The 26,559-nt window shown below is 36.4% G+C and overlaps 1 protein-coding gene across 3 annotated transcripts in view; it reads right to left on the bottom strand.

Annotated features, from left to right (window-relative positions):
- Positions 1 to 26,559, bottom strand: part of LOC106061796 (uncharacterized) — a 77,875-nt gene that overhangs the window by 27,582 nt on the left and 23,734 nt on the right. Inside the window, exon 1 of one of the 3 annotated variants that reach the window (XM_056022949.1) lies at positions 14,521 to 14,752. The exons of 1 other annotated variant lie outside the window; for it this stretch is intronic. In XM_056022949.1, coding sequence (XP_055878924.1) covers positions 14,521 to 14,566 — 46 coding nt within the window. In that variant the 5' untranslated portion in view covers positions 14,567 to 14,752. Of the gene's footprint in view, positions 1 to 2,797; positions 3,069 to 14,520; positions 14,753 to 26,559 lie in introns of those variants that run through there. One more of the 3 variants, XM_056022951.1, reaches the window with a different exon arrangement.

A 26,559-nucleotide genomic window follows, 5' to 3' on the forward strand; every position in this document is an offset into this window, starting at 1 on the left:
TTATCCGGAGGTGGAGAACGGTGTCCGGGACAACACGTTTAGAACCGCTTTTAACTGATTCCCCATTACAAAGACAGGTAGATTGGGCTTTACCAAAATAACAGTCAGCAAAGTTTACCTGGTGACTGCTGAGTAAGCCAGGGTGGGGGAGGGGAGAAAAGCAAGGTAGGGGAGCCAGGTAGATCTACTTATAGGTAAGATGAAATATACGGCTGATCCTTGATGCGGAACCCTGGGCTACGTCACGTTCAAGGATTTGTCATTATGACCCAATTATAATGCATACGGCATTGCGTAATAGTTATGTGAACGGATTTACCTTAATAGATCTTTAAATAGCATCTTTTTAAAAATATAATTTGATACGAATATAGAGTAATTTCGTTTATTTCAGTTTTTTTTTCATCCCATTTTTGAAAACCAGCTAGAATGTTCTGAGCTTTTTTTTTTTTTTAATTCGCATTTGTGTGTGTGTGTGTGTGTGTAATTATTAAGATTTTCAAAAATAGTTTGTATAGATAATAATTCTTTAAAGTAAAGAAAACGGTTCCCCACCCCCTTTAGGGCCTAACAGGATTGACCTCTGACCTAATGTTTACACATACAGACACGATCTGTTGGACTAAGTAGATAACAGTACATGGAACATACGCCAGGTCTTGACAGCCTAAGTCATGACATATGACTGACAATGCAAAACAGAGGGCTCTCTACGAAAAATAGTTTTTTGCAAAGAGAGAGAGAGATAGATAGATAGAGAGAGAGAGAGAGAGAGGCAGGGAAGAGAAAGGGAGATATACTACCTGTAACGTATTATATGGGCCAGACACAAACGGATTAAGCTTAATGATGAAACGCACTGGACCAGGTTGACCTGATTTTACTGAACCTCTGGAGTCTGATCGTCAGCTGAGATTGAAGTAACATCATGTATTCTCTTACACGTGTGTTTAGTGTGTATTCGATTACACATGTGCTTGTGTTTACTCTACTACACACATGTCAGTACTGAACAATGTGCTCCTTTGTACAACTAATTCATGTACTATTTACATACGGCTGCCTGGTCTAAGGGTATGCGATTCGGAGTGTAGACATGACGCTCTAGAGTTCAAACCCTGCCCGCTGACATATCGGCCTGCCCTGCCTGCTGAAATATTGGTCAGGGCTACCATGTCAGCTGACATATCGGCCTGCCCTGCTAGCTGACATATCGGCCTGCCCTGCCAGCTGACATATCGGCCTGCCCTGCCAGATGACATATCGGCCTGCCCTGCCAGCTGACATATCGGCCTGCCCTGCCAGATGACATATCGGCCTGCCCTGCCAGCTGACATATCGGCCTGCCCTGCCAGATGACATATCGGCCTGCCCTGCCAGCTGACATATCGGCCTGCCCTGCCAGATGACATATCGGCCTGCCCTGCCAGCTGACATATCGGCCTGCCCTGCCAGCTGACATATCGGCCTGCCCTGCCAGATGACATATCGGCCTGCCCTGCCAGATGACATATCGGCCTGCCCTGCCAGCTGACATATCGGCCTGTCCTGCCAGCTGACATATCGGCCTGCCCTGCCAGATGACATATCGGCCTGCCCTGCCAGCTGACATATCGGCCTGCCCTGCCAGATGACATATCGGCCTGCCCTGCCAGCTGACATATCGGCCTGACCTGCCAGCTGACATATCGGCCTGGCCTGCCAGATGACATATCGGCCTGCCCTGCCAGATGACATATCGGCCTGCCCTGCCAGCTGACATATCGGCCTGCCCTGTCGTCTTGTGGTAGGTTTGGTATAGAATGGAACTTATAAAAAAATATCTGTAAAAGTTGCTTATTTACCGATATGTTAGTTTATAAACTATGCATTTACAAAGCCCCCCCCCCCCCCCCCAAAAAAAAAAAAGTGAGCTCCATCCCACAAGAAAAAAAAAGATTAGGCTTACAAGGTGGTAAATAGTACATTTCTCCCCACCCCCTATTTAAACACTTAAGAATCACTATTCTATGGTCTACTAATTGAGCATGCTAATAATTTATTAATGAAAAAAAAAGCATAATTAATTATTCAGATACGAAAAGCACGCTTACTTATTTTTTTTTTTTAGACTTCCCACAAGGTATAGATCTAATTGCACTTTAAAGGGGGGGGGGCATTTTAAAGTTTGCAAAGTTTTAAGGTATAGCTATGTTATTATGTTGGATGGGGCATTATAAAGGCAGCCTTCTCTATCTGCTCCAATGCATAAATATGTTACAACGAACTATGCTATGGATGGCCCATCCTAGTAGATTAACACAAATAATGACCACGATAATTAAAAAAAAAAAAAGGCGCTCGCTCGTGCCAGTGTACACGCACGCACCCACACACACACACACACGGACAGTCCTCGCGACACCAAAATCTACTGGTCGAAATGGACAAAGTGAAGGGGAGAGAAGATCTATAAGGCAGCGTAACTCACACCAATCAAGAGCCAGATTTAAAAAAAAAAAAAAAAGTGCCTCATTCCTGCGGTCACAAAATGTTCATTCCCCATCTATATATTATAATGTATGCATAAAACAAAGCACTAAAAACATCCCGTTAATAATAACAAATTAATAAAACTCCGACAACTGCAAACGTAGATAAAAAAAAAAAATAGCCTACTTAGATATTTATCATAATGAGAGCGCGCTATTCAACGATCCTAGCTCTAGCACTCACGCTTAAAAAACAAAAAAATGATGTAAACGCGGTATAAGAATTTTATGAAAATTACGTAAAATTCATAAATAATAGTACGAACCTGGAGATATACTCCTGAACGCTTAAAGATGTCTTATTATCCCCAGAATTCTATGAAAAGCCGAGCATTTAAAAGGCCGCGATGTTCGCTCTAATAAAAAACAAGGCAAGTTTCAACACGCAGGCTGGACGACCTCGCATGACGTCACAGGCGCATGCCATTGGCTGTAGCGAGAAACTAGGTCAGGTTTTTTTCTTTTAAAGTACTGCCTCGATCAGTGGCTTGTTTGGGACTAGACTAGTATGATTTATGGCTTTTAAATGCAATCTTATGATGTAATTGTATAAATATATTTGTTTTTGATAAGAATTCGCATAATTTACATAGTTTTATGCTTTACTTTCATTATTTTTCAATCTAGAAGCGCAACCGGTGAATCGTTTTAAAACGTCATTTCTATTTTTAGAAGGGGGTTTCCAGAATGCTGAACTCCATTGGGTCAAAGGTTTTTTTTTCTCCTTACTAACCGAATCTGCTGCCTGATGGGGGAAAAAAGATACCTTTTGAATATTTTATGCAGATTTATAATTCTATTACTATGTGGCTCTAGGTAATTATTTATTTATTTTTGTCAATACTTAGACGACAACGTAACGGCAATGGTTAACTGTTAATGCTAAACTGTAACAAACTTGTACATGCGGGGATCAATGTGGGGGTGGGGGTGGGGTTAACGTCCAAAGTTTTTCCCTTCCATTTCAAGCCCCCCCCCCCAACCCTCTTTTTTTTTTAAATTTAGGAACTTATTATAGCTTAGTCAATTTAAACACTAAAATGACTCTATATTGTTCTAACCTAGCGAGTACACAGGCGAGCAGAAGTGACCCACATTCTTTAAACTAGCGCTGTAAAGTTTGGTTTCAGTTTGTCCTCTTGTAAAGCAATTCGCATTTTTTTTATTATCCAGACACATACAAGGAAAAAAAAACAACCTTTATTGTTGTTCTTCATTAAAACGTTATACATCTATAGTGAACTTTGTGCTATTTCATGACGTCTAATAGATACACACATGCATGATAATTAACTCTTTCTCTCCTAACTGACGATACCAGCATGGATTCCACCAGAATGTGGTAAATAATTACGGAGAGAAAGAGTTAACCCTGGCATATAGAACTTGATAAGGAAAGAAGTGTCAATTGAAGAGAGAAAAAAAAAAGGCCGGGAGAGAAGTGGGAATACATGATGTGTGTGTGTGTGTTGATGTGTGTGTGCGTGTGGAGGGGTCTGCTGGTAGATAGGCCACTATTAAAGATGTAACAGATAGGGATTTTTTTTTGTTTACTTTAAAGGAAAATAATACAGATTTGACAATGCAAGTACTAAAACGTTCTTTGGTTATTAGTTTAGCAATAAGATTTAATTGTGTGTGTTGTGTTTTTATAGAAAGATGCGTGTGTATATGTGTGTGCTTAAAAACAGTTTTACAGTCCTCCCCACCACGAAAAAATTCCTGGCACGCCCATGTTCATATATATTGAAAAAGCTAGCCAGATGGATTGACGGATAGATGAATGAATGGACGTACGGACGGACAGACAGACATACAAACAGACAGATAGATAGGTAGATAGATAGACAGACAGACAGACAGACAGACAGACAGACAGAAAGAAAGAAAGAAAGAAAGAAAGAAAGAAAGATAGATAGATAGATAGATAGATAGATAGATAGATAGATAGATAGATAGATAGATAGTCACAGATGGCAGATCTTTGGAGCTTTTTTTTTTTGGTAGACAGACCTCTAGAGCTATTTTTTTTTGGTAGACAGGCCTCAGCGGCTTTTTTTTTTTGTGTAGACATACTTCTAAAGCTAATTTTTTAAAAGACAGGCCTAGAGCTAATTTATTTGGTAGACAGACCTCTAGAGATTTTTTTTGGTAGTCAGACGTCTAGAGCTAATATTGTTTTTGGTAGACAGACTTCTACAGCTAATATTGTTTTTGGTAGACAGACTTCTAGAGCTAATATTGTTTTTGGTAGACAGACTTCTAGAGCTAATATTGTTTTTGGTAGACAGACTTCTAGAGCTAATATTGTTTTTGGTAGACAGACTCCTAGAGCTAATATTGTTTTTGGTAGACAGGCTTCTAAAGCTAATATTGTTTTTGGTAGACAGACTTCTAGAGCTAATATTGTTTTTGGTAGACAGACTTCTAGAGCTAATATTGTTTTTGGTAGACAGACTTCTAGAGCTAATATTGTTTTTGGTAGACAGACTTCTAGAGTTAATTTGTTTTTGGTAGACAGACTTCTAGAGCTAATATTGTTTTTGGTAGACAGGCTTCTAAAGCTAATTTGTTTTTGGTAGACAGACTTCTAGAGTTAATTTGTTTTTGGTAGACAGACTTCTAGAGCTATTGTTTTTGGTAGACAGACTTCTAGAGCTAATATTGTTTTTGGTAGACAGACTTCTAGAGCTAATATTGTTTTTGGTAGACAGACTTCTAGAGCTAATATTGTTTTTGGTAGACAGACTTCTAGAGCTAATATTGTTTTTGGTAGACAGACTTCTAGAGTTAATTTGTTTTTGGTAGACAGACTTCTAGAGCTAATATTGTTTTTGGTAGACAGACTTCTAGAGCTAATATTGTTTTAGGTAGACAGACTTCTAGAGCTAATATTGTTTTTGGTAGACAGACTTCTAGAGCTAATATTGTTTTTGGTAGACAGACTTCTAGAGCTAATATTGTTTTTGGTAGACAGACTTCTAGAGCTAATATTGTTTTTGGTAGACAGACTTCTAGAGCTTTTTTTTTTGAAGACATGCTTCTAGAGCTGATTATTTTTTTTTTGTTAGACATACCTCTAGGGCTAATTATTTTTTGTTAGACATACCTCTAGGGCTAATTTAGCTTGCTAGACAGACCTCTGGGGCTAATTATTTTTTGTTAGACAGACCTCTAAGGCTAATTTTGTTTTTGGTAGTTAAACCTCTAGTGCTATTTATTTTTGGTAGACAAGCCTTTACGGCTAATTTTTTTTGTTTTGTTTTGGTAGACAGACCTCTAGAGATACTTTTTTTTTTGTATTCAGACCTCTAGATCTAATTTTTATATGGGAAAATAGACCTCTAGAGTTAATTTTTTTTTATTTCTGGTAGACAGACCTCTAGAGCTGGGGGTTTCTTTTTTTTTTTTTGGGGGGGGGGGGAATAGACCTCTAGATTTAATTTTTTTTCTTTCTGGTATACAGACCTCTATACCTAATTTTTATTGGGGGAAATAGACCTCTAGATTTATTTATTTTCTTTCTGGTAGACAGACCTCTAGATCTTTTTTTTTTCTGGTAGACAGACCCCTAGATCTTTTTTTTTATTTTGGGGTGGGGTGGGGTGGGGATAGACAGATCTCTAAAGTTAGAGCAATTTTTTAAAATAGACCTCTAAGAGTTTTTTTTTTCGTTGACAGATCTTTAGACCAAATATATACATATATTGACTTTTAAGGTAATTTGCTATTCACTAATTTATAGTAAACTTATGACGTAGTCCTAAGCTGGTTCCATATAGGCTAGTGATCAGTTATCTTTACAAGTAAAGTTTTCCTAACTATTGTTAATTACAATGTTTCTATATAGTATTATAATAATACTACACAAAGTGAAAGATAATCTAATAAATTATCTTCTGAATTCTACTCTCACAATCTTAATTTAATTTATCTGTATTTGAATAACTGGTTCCGGTATTAATTTGCTTTGATTCACCAGTAGACTGATATTTAAAATATTGCACATTTTATGCACATACTTATTAGCCTAAACTACTTGTAGAATTTTTTTGTTTTTCTGTATTATTTCAATGAAGTTATTCATTGTTATAATCAAAAACAATATAATTTATACAATGAATAAATAATTTTTCATTGTTTAGATTTTGATAAATAATTTGTCATTGATAATGAATTCCCATTTGGTCTATATCAATCAATTTATTATTAGCTAACATAGTAGGCGATTTCTGATATAAACACAATAAATTATAGCAATTAATGAGCTTATTGTTTTTCATTTAAAATACTATTTATTAAAAAATAACTTTACATTTTAAGAATGATTTATTTGGATAACCGCAGGGTACAAGCATGGTCGGATAAAGTTATAGCTAGTAGCATGGGTCCGGACAAAATCATAGCTAGTAGCATGGGTCCGGACAAAATCATAGCTAGTAGCATGGGTCCGGACAAAATCATAGCTAGTAGCATGGGTCCGGACAAAATCATAGCTAGTAGCATGGGTCCGGACAAAATCATAGCTAGTAGCATGGTACAACACTTGATGTATGTTGCTAGTGTATGACTAGATCTATTAGCTTTTATCATCATCATCATCATCATCATCATCATCATCATATAAATTATTATTATTATTATTATTATTGTTATTATTATTATTTCGTTTGTTTATTTATTTTTCTTTGTTTTCAATAACTATGTGATTTCAAGTAAATTAAATTAATTATAAGTCTGTTGTCTTCTAAAACCCCAAGAATTAATTTTCATTTACAGGGAGAGGTTCTTGTATGGGAAGTTATAAAGTATTACACATATATCTAATTTTAAACTCAAAATTGTAAATTTATTGCATAAGTATGTTTTCGCTTTTTTAACTAATTAATAATATCTGACGATTGATGGGAAAATAAAACCAAAAAATTAATTATATTTCGATATTTTTAACAGAATATGGAGAAACAAAAATTATACGAGTAGAAGTGTATCTATTTATAAATAATGTAAGACATTCAAAATTTGTAACACAAAATATCTTCTTATCTTATACATTACAGACGTTACTTCAAAAGTGAATGCAGTTACGTCTTACGCATTGACACGTGAAGATTATTCTATAATTAAATTTTTCGTAATAAATAAAAATAGTAGAATTGTATTACATAGGTCAAGGTCATTCATTATACAACTGTCAGTCATTATCTGTGGTATAAGGGTTTCAATAAAAATCTACAATATTTTTTTCCCCCCAGGGAAAGCAAATATATAATGATTTGATAGGAAGATTGATGTATATATAATGAACAGATACATTTTGATTAACAGTTCATTTATAGTGAACAAATGTATTTAAATTAACTGTTGATTTATAGTGAACAAATGTATTTAAATTAACTGTTGATTTATAGTGAACAAATATGTTTAAATTAACTGTTGATTTATAGTGAACAAATGTATTTAAATTAACTGTTGATTTATAGTGAACAAATATGTTTAAATTAACTGTTGATTTATAGTGAACAAATGTATTTAAATTAACTGTTGATTTATAGTGAACAAATATGTTTAAATTAACTGTTGATTTATAGTGAACAAATGTATTTAAATTAACTGTTGATTTATAGTGAACAAATATGTTTAAATTAACTGTTGATTTATAGTGAGCAAATATGTTTAAATTAACTGTTGATTTATAGTGAACAAATATATTTAAATTAACTGTTGATTTATAGTGAACAAATATGTTTAAATTAACTGTTGATTTATAGTGAACAAATAATTAACTGTTGATTTATAGTGAACAAATATGTTTAAATTAACTGTTGATTTATAGTGAACAAATATAGATTGATTAACTGTTGATTTATAGTGAACAAATATAGATTGATTAGCTGTGGATTTATATATTTATATATATCTTGATGAAATGTTGACTATTTACTATTAAGTACGTTTTGGTTAAATGGATCTATAAATTTTTATCTTATGATTACTAATTGTCCAGGTCCAGGTCACGATGACCTTTTTCAATTTTAACAAGCTCAGATTTATTAAAACATAATTTATGGTTAAATAATTTGAAATAAATTGCTACTTACATTAACATAAATAATTTAATTGAATACGCGTTGAAATAATAGTCTGTTATTTGTATAAAGAAATTTTAATTAGTATTTTTTAGAAAGGAATTATAATCAAGACAGTTAAAACCTAATAATCCCTATCTTATTCGTGAAAGCTAAGACCTAATACCTCTTCAACTTAATATGTGTAAACAGTTTATAATAGTTACAATTAAAACAATTGAACAATTGGTATATATAGTTTTGTTAATTAGATTTAATTGTGTGAAGTCAATTGATTAGTATATGAATAGCTGGACACGAAATGTAAATATGTAATATTTTTATATTTTGTTGTAGAATTAGTGAGAAGACAAAATTGGCTTCAATAATTATAATTAGTTTCTTTTTTTTTTAAATGAACAATTTAAAGAAATGTGGTTATAGTTGTGATTCATTTAATCCATTCCCAAAACTAATGATAAAAATAGTTAACATTTCTGAGGCGTAATTAAACAGAAATACTCACTCTCTTTACGTGAGAAGCTCTGTATATAAATATTGAAACTATTTATTTTCAAATTAGAGATGAAAATATTTTCCGTCGCAGCCCCATTTAATGTCACAAGATGTTTTAATTTTAAAATCAATTTCCTAATTAGGCACTGCCATACATTTCAACATTTTTGTTTTTTTGTAGTTTTATATTTTAATCTGTTCCTATGCCAAAACCAACTTCAGCTATGATTGACTATTAGTTATAAAAAAACAAAACCTAATGAAAAACTTTAATGAAGATAAAGACATATTTCTTATTCCATACGCTAGAAGAAATGATTACAAGTGCTCCTTCTTCCCTAGTGTCATTAGAGAATGTAATGGGTTGCCTGAATCAGCCAGGAAAACCAACGACTTAAGTCATTGATAAACATGTATGACTAGATTGACACATGAAATGCGTAGGACGTAATTATCTTTTTTGAATTAACGTCTGTGATATATACAATAAAATATTGATAAAGAAAATGTAATCTTTTAGTGCAAATACGAAAAAAACAATGATATGTCTTTAGAGACTATATATTTTGTATATAGCAGAAAGTATAGACAGTGTTCGTGGGGGTGAAATACATAGGACACAAAAATGTATGCACTAAAACAGAGCCAATTCAATATGTCACCACTTAGAATGTACTAGATCGTAGGTCCATCCAATGCAGCACATAGGACTGACCGTAACTATTTCAATAAAATATAGACAAATATATATTCCTGAGCTAGCCAGGAAAACCAGTGACTTGGCAGAATTTAAGTCATTGGTTAATATGCATGACTAAATGCATGACGCGTAGGACGTAATCATCTTCTTTTTTGAAGTAACGTCTGTATTATATAAGATAAGATAATAATTTGTAATTGCTAGCCCTCTAAAATGTCTTATGACAAATGACAAGCCTTGTATGTACGACCGAGAGTGTGTGGCTTGGGTTTAATTCAGCTTTTATCAGACTTGTGAGAATACTATACAAGATTTGAAGTTTATTTTCGCCATTTGTGGATCTGTGCAAATTTAAATATTTAGATAAACGGACATGGATATTTAAATCACCAGACGTTTTGTGCATTGATTGCTATTGTTTTGGATGCACCAATTATTTCACTGTTGATCTGGTGTGTAATGAGTATTGATTGCATGTGACCTTGACCTATTATTTCCCCCCCCCCCATTCGCCCTCGTGAGCGTGCGCGCACACACGCACGCACGCACACACACACACACACACACAAGATCGAATGTTCTGTCCCAGGCGACATTCCTCCGTCCTGCATTGATCTATGACGTCATCGATCCTGTGTTTAGACCAGAGAGGTGTGAGCACCCTGCTACGTCACATACCAGCACAGACAAGAGTGAGTCGTCCGTCCTCGTCTTGGGCCCCCCCCCCCTCCCTTAGTCCCCTCCCCTTTGACACGCACATGTCAACAGAGCACGCACACACACACACAAACACTCAAATATGAAGCAAGAACACACACACATGCGCACGCAACACATACGTTGGAGGAGAGATAAGCCACGCGTATTGGTCTACTCGCGAGATTCTCTTGCTCTGTTTGTTTGTTTTGTTTTTTTTTTGTTTGTTTTTCTCTCTCTCTTCTCTCCGAGATCGATAGCCCAGCTGACGCGGTGAGTGGTTGCAAGGCAGACGAGAGCTGTGGCACGAGAACACATCTCGTGCTGATGTTGTAACAACGCCTGGCGAGACGTGAGCACGGGGCTGAACAAGTGGCATGGGCAAGGACAAGTGACGCAAGTGGGAGGAGAGAGCGAGAACGGATCGAAACTCAGGGACGTGTCTCGTTGGCGGGAGAAACTGGCGGGAAGCTTGGGCAGATTCGAATCGGCCAACAGTCAATAATCGTTAATAAACCTCAGCAATAGAACGACATTTGAAACAAATTCATCGATGAATCAATTTACAAAGTAGATATGTTTTCAGTTCGTAGATCTATGCCTGGAATTGCTGCTTTTAAAACATTAGATCTAGATCTAGCTAGCTTTGTATAATTTTATATAATGTAGGTTACGTGTTATCGCTGTTGTTATGGTAGTAACAATCAAGGCCAGGAGCCAAGTTACAAATCAATACATTGTGAGAGTAGGCAAACTGTGGCGGCTTTTGGACGCTAAAAATCGAATAGAGGCAAAGTGCAGTATACACATAAAATGAAACATTAAAAATATGCAAATTGTCGTAAACCAATTTATTTACTAATACATTTTCAATTAAGTGCGCTACACTAATATACACTAATATGGAGTATATCTCGTTTATTCAATAGCTAGCTACAAATCGTATTAGTGTTACTATAGTACAATTATAAAGATTCTAACAACAGTCATTGATGAATATCTAGGCCAAAATGGGGGGGGGGGATATGTGTGTGTGTATATTGGACATTATCTATTATAATGTATTACGTCTTTATCGTGTGCAGTGCCACCTACCGTGGAAGAAAGGGAGATAATCCTACACATATGAACCGTTAGTGATATCCGTTAGCGATGCTTGGCCTGGCCTCTTTGATTTTGGTTAACCAGCTATTAATTGTGTATCAAGTCACAGATAGCGTGCTTCTGTGTACGTGACTGTGCGCTGATGTGAGTCTGGATGAAAAGTGCCTGTGTGTATGTGTGCCTTGCGTCAGTGAGCGTCAGCTGGTGAAGACGTGTGTGGGTGTTGGGGAACCGTGTGTATACTTGTGAATAACTATGGGAAGAGAAGGAGTGGTTTTATAATGTTGTGCTCATTGTTAAATGCGTTGATAGTTCAGCATGAAAAAAGATGTAGCCGTCTTGGGGCAAGAGAATACCAGTGGGCATAATTAATATTAACACACACACACACACACACTCACACACACACACACACACACACATATATATATATATACATACATACATACATACATACATACATACATACATACATATATATATATATATATATATATATATATATATATATATATATATATATATATATATATATAAGGCTTGTCTTCGAGAAATATTACTATGTTCCTGTTGACAGTCACCCCTCACCACCTATCCTTCATTTTTCGCCTCCCTCGCCATAATATGTCCTTGGCAGCTCATTCATGAGTTGTCCCGCCCTTAAGTGTCAACAGTGGTCTGCCTTGGTTTCATCTAATGTCTAAACGGTCTAGCCTGGGCTGGTAGATCTAGAGTGTGACTGGGAGTTTTAACTTGGCTTGTGGTGGAGGTCCAAGGCTAACCAGGACAATGTGTGTGTGTGGATGACGGGCCTGGATTGAGACCAAGCGTCATAGAAGGCATGAACCAACATTGCAACGTCGCAACCTGTGGGCAGTTTAGACCAATGGCGCGGTGTCACGTCACGGGCATGTACGACGTGGCATCGAGCTATGGGTTTCCACAAGACAATAACAAAACAAGGTCACAAAGACAGTTGGGTGGAAATTTTAAAAATAGTATCCCTTAACAGTGTTTGATTCAGGCCACGCGCAATGAAAATAGGAATAGACTGATCATTTCCCTATAGGATTTCGACTGGAATCTAGATCCAATAAGAAATAAACATATTTTACAAAGCTTTATTATAATTCACTTTGTCTGTCTGTCTGTCTGGTAAAAACTTTGTTCACTGTGTTTCTCCGACACCCAAATCTCGTATCAAGCTGAAATTTTGCACAATTATTTCTTTTACCTGACAACACAAGATTCAATTTTAAAAAGTAATCCATTAATTAAGTAACTATCGGTAATTAATTATTTTGTTTTGTAGCTCGAACAAGGAAAGAAATAGTACTTGACTGAAGTGGTGGCATAAAGCTGAACCCGACCCCTTTATAGGTGGCCGGTTCAAAGTAACTTTATACAAACAGAGATAACTATACAATCTTCTATTTTCAAAAGCATTTCATTAGCAGAGTGGTAGGGATGTCGGCTTAAGGCTTGAGTCATGAGTTCGAATTAAGGTCGTTCCCTCCCCTTTTTTTTTAAAAAAAAAAAGCGACTACGGTAAAAATTCACTCAGATATTTCTTTCTTTCTCCCCAATCCCCCCCCCCCAACTCAACTACACACCAAGTCTCTACGAGCTGGGTTGCCTCCATAAAGAGGCAGAGGTGGATTTAGGGGGAGGCCACAAGGCCATGAAGGATTCATTTGAACGTTGAGGACCAGTCAAAAAGAAACCAAAAAAGGGCACCTTTCACTTTGCAGGCCAATTATTCAGTTCTAAAGGAATATTCATGGGTGAATTAGTGCCTTTTTGAAGCCTAAACACTTCTCTTCTTGACAGTTTATTTTATTTTCCCTCAAAGCACAAGTGGTACTAAGGCAGTCAAAGTTACAATTAATATAAATAAATATATATATATATATATATATATATATATATATATATATATATATATATATATATATATATATATATATTTATATATATAAAGGTAAAGTTCCCCATTCTGAATCTGCGATCTATAGGGCAGATGGTGTTATGGTCATCTGTTTCTTTGGCTAACGGTTCACGAGCAGGGTGCCATGTGGCCAGCACAACGACCAGCCGCCTTTACTTTCCTCAACTCAAGGCAGGTACCCTTAAGAGTTGTGTGGACTCAGGGGCGCCCTAAAAACCCCCAAAATTCAAAGTCTTCAGTGAGATTCGAACCCGGGACCCCAGGTTCGATTCGATTAACCACTTAGCCACCGCGCCCCTATATAACATATCTAATATACAAATAAAGTTCATTATTAAACATGCAATCATGACGGTTCTCACACACTAGCTCTCGTTCCCTTCCAATTCTTTTTATCAATCCTTCTCTCTCCAACATCACCCCTCTTTTCTCCATTCTCACTCTATCTACCCCCCACAGTCCATATACATAATATTAAATCATAATCATAATAATAATCAAAAGTAAGTAAAGATAAATTTTCCCTTTCAGACCTTGTGATCATATATGGCAAAAAATGTGGCCAGCCCTGAAAATCCCGAAATTCAAAATCCCAGTCTTCACCGAGATTCGAACACAGGGCCCCAGATTCGGAAGCTCTAACTATCTATCTAGTCTTCACCGAGATTCGGAAGCTCTAACTATCTACCCCCACAGTCCATAGACACAATATTAATCATAATAATAATAGTAATCAAAAGTAAGTAAAGATTAATTTTCCCTTTCAGACCTTGTGATCAAATATGGCAGAGGATATGGTCAGCCCTGAAAATCCCGAAATTCAAAATCCCAGTCTTCACCGAGATTCGAACACGGGACCCCAGGTTCGGAAGCCAAGTGCTTAGCCACTCAGCCACCGCGCCCCCACCCCTAAAAATAGTAATAACTACTGATAATTATTATAATTAACAACGTTACCGCAGTCTTCAGCGCTGCTCCAGAAACGATGAAACAATGGTCTCATATCTCGAATGTCTTGGGATCTCACCCCTAAATGACAGCACCCTCGTATACAGTGGACTGACACGCAATCTACCAGCAAGACAGGCTCTTCCAGGAAGGTCTTTTAAATATGGATAGAAAGTTGAATCATTGTGATAACAGTCTCCATTGTCCTTGTTCGACACCTGTCCCTTTCTTACTAGGTTAATAGTACGTCTTACTTACAGTGGGAAGACCCGTTCACAGTCTAACTTACTTTATTAGAGGGAAATTAAACACAAACTATTTAGCTGTATATGTTTCGGAAAAGTACAGTTTTCAAGTATGACATTTAATAACAGGGTCGGTTACTCTGTTTACGTTTTGTGTTTTAAATACGTTGGAATATATATGTAAAATTATATGAATTGTCTCCCTTATAAGGATTTTTTAAAAACTATTTTACCCTTGCTTTTACGTTAGAGATGAAAGGAGTTAGTGTTTTCAAACAAACTCGTATAAGGCTTCTGTGATTCCGTTGTTTTTTGTTAATTATGTCAATAGGCAAGTTTTTATATTATCATTGAACACGGGTGTTTATTCAGAATGTAATGCCTTACATACAACACAAAAGGTCATCTGTTTCTGTGGCCTACGGTTAACGAGGGTGTCATGCGGCCAGCACAACGACTAATCATCTTTACTTATCCACAACTAATGTCAAGTGTCATCTGAGCTGGGTGGACTCAGAGGCGCCCAAAAATCCAGAAATTAAAAATCCCAGTCTTCACCAGGATAACCAAGCGCTTTACCGCTCCACCACCGCGCTTCCTTTCCCCCATACAAATGTAGTTAAAACTTTGACAGGACATGTGAAAACAATACTAGTTTTCCTGGCAATATTCTGAACTTCTGTATGGCACAGCCTGCAAAAGAGCTAACAGCTCAACAGGACACAAGTTGGCCAGAAGAAGAATCCTGGCAATTCACCTGGTCCTCCTTTCTCACTCCCTGAAACACGGCCAGCAACAACAGTGTAGTGCATTTCACTAAATATGACAGACCCACAGACAGACAACACAAATTCAATAACGCTTATAGGACACAACAACAACAAAAAGACACATTAAGATGACCATAATTAGCCTTTGAAATTATTTTCACAACGATACATTGGAGATATATTTGGGATTTTCAATAGCGTTTTGTTTTTTAATACTTTAAAGTGAAATCGAGACAGAAAACACATATACAATAACGCGGCCTCTAAAAACGCCAACTTGACTATTTTATCGTTGCCTTTAATCTGCATTATGTAGTTGGCAACAAACGTACTATGACTCAAGACTTATCTAAATCAAAGATCATTTAAATGTGCTATATTTATTCTCATGATGATGTCAAGGAAGAGATTTTTGTTTACTGAATAGATCTATTTCAGAACGAGTTTAAAAGTCCTGCTTGGCTCTTTCTCGGAAACTATTGCTACTGGTATTCTGGAATGTAAATTGTACAAATTTCCGTTGAAGTGTTTGCGGATTTTTCCGAAAAAAAACTCTGCAGTTTATTATGTCACGAATCGATACTATGACCTCATAATACTTCTTTCTAGAAACGGGGTCAGGTCCAAAAAGTGAATAGAGTAAACTCATGTTAATTATAATTAACCAATCAGAGAGACAGGTCAGGAAGAAAAATCGCGAACACTTAGTTTCTAGAAGGTTATAGATAATAGAAATATTTTAGAACAGAAGTTTCTAGAAGGTTATAGATAATAGAAATATTTTAGAACAGAAGTTCCTAGAAGGTTATAGATAATAGAAATATTTTAGAACAGAAGTTTCTAGAAGGTTATAGATAATAGGAATATTTTATAACAGAAGTTTCTAGAAGGTTATAGATAATAGAAATATTTTAGAACAGAAGTTTCTAGAAGTTTATAGATAATAGAAATATTTTAGAACAGAAGTTTCTAGAAGGTTATAGGTAATAGAAATATTTTAGAACAGAAGTTTCTAGAAGGTTATAGATAATAGAAATATTTTAGAACAGAAGTTCCTAGAAGGTTATAGATAATAGAAATATTTTAGAACAGAAGTTTCTAGAAGGTTATAGATAATAGGAATATTTTATAACAGAAGTTTCTAGAAGGTTATAGATAATAGAAATATTTTAGAACAGAAGTTTCTAGAAGGTTATAGATAATAGAAATATTTTAGAACAGAAGTTTCTAGAAGGTTATAGATAATAGAAATATTTTAGAACAGAAATTTCTAGAAGGTTATAGATAATAGAAATATTTTAGAACAGAAGTTTCTAGAAGGTTATAGATAATAGAAATATTTTAGAACAGAAGTTTCTAGAAGGTTATAGATAATAGAAATATTTTAGAACAGAAGTTTCTAGGATTCTTAAAAATACGATTGAAAAAGGTATAAATTGGAGGAAAGTGAGTTAGTTGTGGGTCCTTGAGCATTCTTGGTCCTTAGCTGTTGCGGGTACTAGAGTTGTTATAAGTCTTTGAGTACTTTATATCATTGAAGTTATATATTAGTGAAAGTAAAGCTGAAGCTATGACTATAGAATAGCTCAGTTGTTCAGTGGTATCAGTATAGTTAAGTACTATTATGTTGTGAGTTTAGTACTACAGTGGTTCTGTTAGAACATATTGTCAAGTTGTGGTGCACTGTGAATTATTGAATTAATGATTTAAAGGAGTTCATTAAAAGAAAGAAAAAATAATATAGAACTTTCATCCGTGTATTAGAGTACTTTTATTCTTTTTTGTGCCATTTTTTCTTTATATATATACACAAAGGAAAAGTAAGCATTATATTGTAGGCACAATCCTAAGTATAAAATGATCACAAAGGTCACTGGGAAGTTGCGAATGGGAAAAATAAAGATCGTCTTTCGAGATGTAAAATGTCACAAATTGACTCGCAGATCGAAGACAGTGGTTGGTAAACTACGAACTGCGGGCCGACTTTCGTTTTACTGGTAACTTACATACAACAGATAAATATGTTCTACTTCTCAAGCCAATTTGTAGTTTTTTTTTATACTTTGAAAATGTATAACTGTCAAACTAGAGTTTTCCCAATAAAGCCTACGAGCTAGTCATTCTGTCAAACTAGAGTTTTCCCAATAAAGCCTACGAGCTAGTCATTCTGTCAAACTAGAGTTTTCCCAATGTAGCCTACGAGCTAGTCATTCTGTCAAACTAGAGTTTTCCCAGTGTAGCCTACGAGCTAGTCATTCTGTCAAACTAGAGTTTTCTCAGTGTAGCCTACGAGCTAGTCATTCTGTCAAACTAGAGTTTTCTCAGTGTAGCCTACGAGCTAGTCATTCTGTCAAACTAGAGTTTTCCCAGTGTAGCCTACGAGCTAGTCATTCTGTCAAACTAGAGTTTTCTCAGTGTAGCCTACGAGCTAGTCATTCTGTTCCCAATGATATATATATAAATTGTCAAATTGTTAGGAAAATCCTTGAAGCGGTTTTCTAGATCCGTGTCCAGGTTCTTCCCACCCACCCAGAAGGTTTTTCCACGAAGGTACGAGTTGAATAGAGGTATTGTAAAAAAATAAATAACTAACAGCTTTACACATAGCATTTGTTCATTTCTGATAATACAAAAGTGTAAGTCATTAGCTGGGTTTTAAATTTTATTTGCAGGCTCGCCAAAAAAATAAAAAAAGTTAACCATCCATCAATGGTGTAGGTAGAAATTTGCCATCATTTTGGGGCCTGGGAGGACTTTAACTCTTTAGGGGCCCCTGCATTTTGATATTCGACATCCTGACATGAGATAATGGCGAAATATTTAATGTTTGATGTAAAAAAAAACAAACCAACACTTTTGTAGGGTCCCCCCTCAAGTGGGGGCCCGGAGGGATTTTCAAATTCTCCCCTCCCATCCCCCACCATAGCTACGCCACTGACATCAATGGTCTAAGATGGTGCAGTCTACGTCTGCTCGACTGAGAAAAACGAAACAAAACTAAGCAAAGAAAAAAAAAAGGTTACAAAGACAGTTAGTGTGGAAACACAAGCTCAAAAATCGGCCCCCGAAGTGGTCCACCCAGGTAGGTTTCAATATTTTCAGAAAGAATTTCAGAAGAATGGAGAAAGAAGGTTGACAGATCTTGTGTGGTGCCCCTACGGTCCAGCAGCCCAAGGGATAGGTGAAAGTGAATGTGGAGTTAGATGTGAACCTGGCCTAACTGATGTCATTAACTAAATGATCTTATTGTTTTGTAAATGGTCAATCTCTTGTTCAAAGCCTCAAGAAATATTTGTGGTACGGTCCGTCTGCAGTTCACGTGATAATATGAAGACTATTTATAATTTTTGTTTTAAATTATGTTCCACTTATATGCATACTAAATAGATTTTTTCTCTTTAAAAAAAAAGTAAACATTTTTTTGAAATGTAGTAATTAGTATGACAGAACTTACCAAATTTAGCAATACAATTATTTAAAAAATCTTTTTACAACAAATCTAAAAACGTTTGCATAAATGTGTTAAAAATATAGTAAATAGTCATCTCGCTTACTAAATAGCATCCCCTGTTTGTTACTATTAATAGGGAATAGTTGTAAAAAAAAAAATGGTGTGTTTTTATGAAAAAACTGCTTGCATAGTTGATTTTAAAAATTAGAATTTTCGCTTTCAGAAAAGACAAAAGTAACCGTTACATCAGAACTTTGAATGGTCTAAAATAACATGATGTCGGATTTTCAATATCTTTACAGTTTACAAGATCTAGTCAGTAAAAGCCTTGCATTCGGAAATTTCCGAAAGCGATAGTCCTTTCAAATCCGATGTTGGATAAAGACCTAGATCTAGATCTCTAGCCAAATTTAAATCTATTAAATTTTTTACTTGAATAAATGATAACGGTCAAACTAGAGTGGCCAACGAGCTAGTGATTCTTGTCTCACCGATATACACCAACAGGCAAATTTCTTGAAAAATCGTTAGAGCCGTTTTTGAGATCAAGTTCCGCTCTCCACGAAGTTATGAGTTGAGGTATTGTAAAAATAAAAATAAAAAAACAGAATGCAGAACGCAAAATTTTTTAGGACCCATCGTACTCATTCTCTCACTCTCTCTCTCTCTCTCTCCCTCTCTCTCTCTCTCCCTCTCTCTCTCCCCCCCTCTCTCTTCCTCTCTCTCTCCCTCTCTCTCTCTCCCCTCTCTCTCCCCTCTCTCTCCCTTTCTCTCTCCCTTTCTCTCTCCCTTTCTCTCTCCCTCTCTCCCCCTCTCTCTCTCCCCTCTCTCCCTCTCTCTCTCCCTCTCTCTCCCCCCCTCTCTCTCTCCCTCTCTCTCTCCCTCTCCCCCTCTCTCTCCCTCTCTCTCTCCCTCTCCCTCTCTCTCTATTTCTCTCCCTCCCTCTCCCCCCCTCTCTCCCTCTCCCTCTCTCTCTATTTCTCTCCCTCCCTCTCCCCCCTCTCTCTCTTTCATTCTATTTCTTTCTCTCTCCCTCTCTTTCTCTCCCTCTCTCTCTCCTTCCTCTCTCTTTCTCTCTCTTTCTCTCTCTCCCTTTCTCTCTCTCCCTCTCTCTCTCTATTTCTCTCCCTCCCTCTCCCTCTCTCTCTCCCCCTCTCTCTCTCCCTCCCTCTCTCTCCCTCTCTCTCCCCCTCTCTCTCTCCCTCCCTCTCTCTCCCTCTTTATCTCCCTCTCTCTCTCATTCTATTTCTCTCTCTCTCCCTCTCTCTCCCTCCTCTCTATTTCTCTCTCTCTCTCCCTCCTCTCTATCTCTCTCTCTCTCTCTCTCTCTCTGTCTCTCTCTCTGCTCTGCTCAGCTCTCTGTTACCCCGTGAGTACTAAAAGATGACGCCCTGGTCTGTAATTAGCTGGACGGCACTTCTGCAAACAGTCCCCTCCCCTAGGAATCAGGATCTGGCAGAACAACACGAACGACAACTCATTGATGTCTCCTGATGCTCCACCCCCCCCCACCACCCCACCACCACCACTGATGTTCTCCATACACAGATGCACTCACTCAGGGCCTGTGTTTATCTTTGTGTTCGAGCCCTGCCGTCACAGGTGCTTCCTAAACTATCTATGTCTGAGAGGGAGGTGGGGGGGGCAGTCGGGAAGAGTGGAAACGAACATTCCCCACTGCTGTGACCAAGCAGCAAGCTGCTTCCGTGCCATTTAGTCACCCACTGGTCACTTTCCCATGAGATTAACTCCACAGTCTGACCCAAGACGTAGCGGGGGGGGGGGGGAGGGGGATGGCCAGTGATTAGGGCGAAATATTTGTTTTGTGTGATGACTGATGAGCTATGGAGAGTCTATTTCGTTGTCCCCTTGTACCGAGTTTCCTTGATGAGCAGGTAGCGGCTCCCAGGAGGACACACATTGTCATTAATTGCTCAAAGTGTAGGGGAAGTAGGCCTGGTGGCTGGGGGGAAGACATGATGGAAGCGATCTGAAGTGTTTAACTATACAGTTTACCAAGCTGCAGATTGGAGGGGGGTGATCTTTTTTTTGAACAGATTTTCTTCCAGCATTGCAAAAAGGAAATAAATTCTATATGATGTTATTACCAACCTTTTTGTGAGTGAAAGAGAGAGAGAGAAAGAGAGAGAAAGTGTTTGCTCACATGTGTGCTCACATCTGTTTATTACCCACAACAATTCCTCTACTGCCATTAACGCTTTGGAATCAATATCAGCCAATCATAGCTAGCAAATAAAACACGTGATCTGAAAAACAAAAGACTATGGATTCTAAAAATAAATACTTGACTTGCAAGGTTGGTTTTTTTTTTAATTGAAGATCAATATAAATACCTATTTCTTTGGCGGAGAGAAAGGCGTTTCCAGGGGCGTTCCAATGGTAGGGAGGATGGGGCAGCCTCCTTGGGCACAGGAACGTAAAGGGCGCCAAAATGGGTGTCAAAACAATACATAAAATATAAAATATGTCCGTCGTTAAGCTCATTAACATCATATTATGATCATATACATTATATGTAAGCTTGCCATTGCTTACTAGTGACTGTTCTTATGTAAATATAAATTACATTCACTTTTGGCAGATGGATGGGACTGGTGACAGTTGTTATTCCCTTGACAACCTCGAGCGCCACTGGGCATCTGCATCATATTTTAAAATGAAAATGTTTAACTTGTTTCATAAAATAAAAAAAGATGTTTTTTATTTCAAGTGCAGGTTGTTTTGTTCATAAAGTTTCTTACACTTCCTGCTGACCACTACCGTTGACCAGTGATGACCTGTAGGGTAGTTAGTGAAAACAGAGCGGGTGGGAGAGAGCCAATGAGAAAGAAAGGCCGAAGAAAAAGCTTCTACTTAATGGGGTGGGGGGGACATCTCAATATGAGGCGGGAAGAAAAGACAAAAGGCGTGGCTACTCTTCGGTTAATTTCATAACTTAATTACTGACCACAGGCCGGACACAAAGGGCAGTTTGCTTGAGCCCCCCCCCCCCACTACCCCACCACCTTTGAAACAGCACCTGGGTTAAGAGGAGAAAAAAAATTACTTGAGACACTTTTGTTTGTCCAACTCAAATGTCTGTCTGTCTTGATTGATGTCTTCAAGACTCAGGCAGAAGAAAATCATGTGTTTTTTTTTTTTTTTGAGTCTTTCAATTAGTCGGACGATGGACAGTGTCCACGTGAAGCTCTTATTATTAATTAGTAACAGATCGTCTTAGCTAGTGGTCAAGCACTTGTCACACCAAGGCTAATGTTTAGATTTTAAATAATTGTATAGATATGTACAGTTAGTACAGTATATAGATATAGATTGTGTTCAAAATGAAAAACGTTGAGACCTAATATAGTGACTCAACTATTAAAGTAGTGAAACTAGCATGATCTGAAAAACTTTATAAAAGAAAAGAAAAGAAAACACAGGAGGGAGGTTACGGGTTCTATTTGATTTTCTTTTAAAGCTTATATCAATTGACTCTGCCTGTCTGTCTAACTATGTGTCTGTCTAACTATGTGTCTGTTTAACTATGTGTCTTTCTATGTGTCTGTCTAACTATGTGTCTGTCTAACTATGTGTCTGTCTAATTATGTGTCTGTCTAACTATGTGTCTGTCTAACTATGTGTCTTTCTATGTGTCTGGCTAACTATGTGTCTGTCTAACTATGTGTCTGTCTAACTATGTGTATGTCTATGTGTCTGTCTAACTATGTGTCTTTCTATGTGTATGTCTAACTATGTGTCTGTCTAACTATATGTCTGTCTTTGTGTCTGTCTAACTATGTGTCAGTCTAACTATGTGTCTGTCTAACTATGTGTCTGTCTAACTATGTGTCTGTCTATGTGTCTGTTTAACTATGTGTCTGTTTAACTATGTGTCTGTCTAACTATGTGTCTGTCTATGTGTCTGTTTAACTATGTGTCTGTCTAACTATGTGTCTGTCTAACTATGTGTCTGTCTAACTATGTGTCAGTCTAACTATGTGTCTGTCTAACTATGTGTCTGTCTAATTATGTGTCTTTCTATGTGTCTGTCTAACTATGTGTCTGTCTAACTATGTGTCTGTCTAACTATGTGTCTGTCTAACTGTGTGTCTGTCTATGTGTCTGTCTAACTATGTGTCTGTCTAACTATGTGTCTGTCTAACTATGTGTCTGTCTAACTATGTGTCAGTCTAACTATGTGTCTGTCTAACTATGTGTCTGTCTATGTGTCTGTTTAACTATGTGTCTGTTTAACTATGTGTCTGTCTAACTATGTGTCTGTCTATGTGTCTGTCTAACTATGTGTATGTCTAACTATGTGTCTGTCTAACTATGTGTCAGTCTAACTATGTGTCTGTCTAACTATGTGTCTGTCTAATTATGTGTCTTTCTATGTGTCTGTCTAACTATGTGTCTGTCTATGTGTCTGTCAAACTATGTGTCTGTCTAACTATGTGTCAGTCTAACTATGTGTCTGTCTAACTATGTGTCTGTCTATGTGTCTGTCTAACTATGTGTCAGTCTAACTATGTGTCTGTCTAACTATGTGTCTGTCTAACTATGTGTCTGTTTAACTGTGTGTCTGTCTATGTGTCTGTCTAACTATGTGTCTGTTTAACTATGTGTCTGTATAACTATGTGTCTGTCTAATTATGTGTCTGTCTAACTATGTGTCTGTCTAATTATGTGTCTTTCTATGTGTCTGTCTAACTATGTGTCTGTCTATGTGTCTGTCTAACTATGTGTCTGTCTAACTATGTGTCAGTCTAACTATGTGTCTGTCTAACTATGTGTCTGTCTAATTATGTGTCTTTCTATGTGTCTGTCTAACTATGTGTCTGTCTATGTGTCTGTCTAACTATGTGTCTGTCTAACTATGTGTCTGTCTAACTATGTGTCTGTCTAACTATGTGTCTGTCTAACTATGTTTCAGTCTAACTATGTGTCTGTCTAACTATGTGTCTGTCTATGTGTCTGTCTAACTATGTGTCAGTCTAACTATGTGTCTGTCTAACTATGTGTCTGTCTAACTATGTGTCTGTCTAACTGTGTGTCTGTCTATGTGTCTGTCTAACTATGTGTCTTTCTATGTGTCTTTCTATGTGTCTGTCTAACTATGTGTCTGTCTATGTGTCTGTCTAACTATGTGTCTGTCTAACTATGTGTCTGTCTATGTGTCTGTCTAACTATGTGTCTGTCTATTAAAAGTTTGTACACGTAATTTCTCTCACACCCCATCCTCCGATCAAGCTCAAACTTCCTACAATTAAAATACAATTTTTAAAGTTTGTTTCGTAACGAAAAAGGGAAATAAATGCTAATATTATTGAGAGTTGTGGCTATATATGTGGAATTATTTATTTATTTTTGTACATGTTATTCACAACAATTCCCATTCTCGTATCAAGTTGAAGTTTAGCTTCATCATTTATTATCCTCGACAATACATGAATCAATAAAAAATAATTAACCAATTAATTAATCAATTATTTTTAATTAAAACATTTTGCTTTATTGCAGTATTGAGATATATGTAAAGTTTTCCTTTGATGTTAAAGTCGTCTGTTTCTGTGGCCTAGTGTTAACGAGTGTATCATGTGGTCAGCACAACGACCAACCGCCTTTACTTTTCCTCAACTAATTAGAGCTGGGTGAACTCAGCGGCGCCTTAGATCCCAAAATTAAAAATCCCAGTCCTCACGAGGATTCGAACCCGAGACAGCCAGTTCCGAAGCCAAGCTTTGCCGCTCAGCCACCGCACCTTTAAATATTTTGCTTGTACATGTTTTGGATGCCCCTTCAGATTTGAAGACAATTACTTCCTAATTACGTTTCCAGTGAAGTGAGACATACGTTACCACACGGAAAGCCTCGAGGCTTCACTCATGACATTTTCCTCTCACATTTTAACAATCCATCTCCCACAAAACTTTTTTCGCCCGGGGGTCAGATAAATTAGGCGCGCGTGTCTCGCATCACCTAAAAAAACAAAAGGCGCATTTAACGAACCTGGCTTCATTAGGCACTGTCAGCAGACGTTTCGAAAAGCCGGATAGCAACGGGCCGTATATATATATCCCTCGAGACTGTAGTTTGGGCTGTGAAAAGCCTGGCCTGCATGTTGCAGACGCATTTGAAAAGGAAATCTGACTTATGCGGTGTCTACAAGTCTCTCGTGCTGTGTTAAACTTTGTTTCGTCTTTAAAGTAACAAAAACATTAAAAATAAAAAATAAGAAAAATAACTATATTTTAGATAAGGTTTTAAAATAGAAGTTTGTTATTAAGAAAAATAACTATATTTTAGATAAGGTTTTAAAATAGAAGTTTGTTATTAAGAAAAATAACTATATCTTAGATAAGGTTTTAAAATAGAAGTTTGTTATTAAGAAAAATAACTATATTTTAGATAAGGTTTTAAAATAGAAGTTTGTTATTAAGAAAAATAACTATATTTTAGATACGGTTTTAAAATAGAAGTTTGTTATTAAGAAAAATAACTATATTTTAGATAAGGTTTTAAAATAGAACTTTGTTATTAAGAAAAATAACTATATTTTAGATAAGGTTTTAAAATAGAACTTTGTTATTAAGAAAAATAACTATATTTTAGATAAGGTTTTAAAATAGAAGTTTGTTATTAAGAAAAATAACTATATTTTAGATAAGGTTTTAAAATAGAAGTTTGTTATTAAGAAAAATAACTATATTTCAGATAAGGTTTTAAAATAGAAGTTAGTTAACCACTTTAAAACAAAACTTGGCCAGAGACCAGGTCAGAAAAATGTAAACATTTTAATCCCAACAGATCTCAGACAAAACTAAGTTAAAAAAGAGACAAAAATTAAAATAACCGAAGAATTCTATTTTTAAACGTCCATACTTTTAATCTCCCTTTGTACTACTTTGTACTTCTTAAAATTGCCGATACTGAATTCTAGTTATAAGCCACGGATTAGGTCTTACTTAGAATGAACACTATGGGTCTATTCCATAAATCCTTTCTTGTTTACGTCAGACATAGTCGATTTACTTATTAAATCACGCATCTTTGCACTAAGTGCTTAGTATTAAATCTAACCAGGAACATACCGCACGAAGAGTTGGCAACATTATAGAATCTGTGTTGATGTTTTGAATCCAATTTGAGTTAACTAGAAACAAACAAACAAACAAAAAAACATAAAAACTATTTCCAAGAACTAAAGCTGAGGGAACGAGACAAATAATTTGAATAGAATAATTATGACTATAAATAATGAGACCCCCCTCTAACATATCGTCTGATCTTTTGATTGAAGGCTCTACGAACTGAAACGAAAGACTTCCGCAGAAGAAAAGAAATAGGCTACATTATTTTTTTAGGCTAAATCTGTTTTAAAACGGAAATTTCCATTAAAGTAATTTAAACCACAAACAAAAATTATATCTGGCTATTGATGTCATGAACTAACTCAAGAGATTTTTTTTCCTTGTTTCCTTCAGATCAGAAAAATGTTTTAATCATGATGTTATACCCAGATCTGGCGCCGATGATCGATGGTGGTCAATGCGTTTGAGCGGCCCTCTGATTTGACATG

The sequence above is a fragment of the Biomphalaria glabrata genome, chromosome 3, assembly GCF_947242115.1.
Source record: "Biomphalaria glabrata chromosome 3, xgBioGlab47.1, whole genome shotgun sequence".
Taxonomy (NCBI): Eukaryota; Metazoa; Mollusca; class Gastropoda; family Planorbidae; genus Biomphalaria; species Biomphalaria glabrata.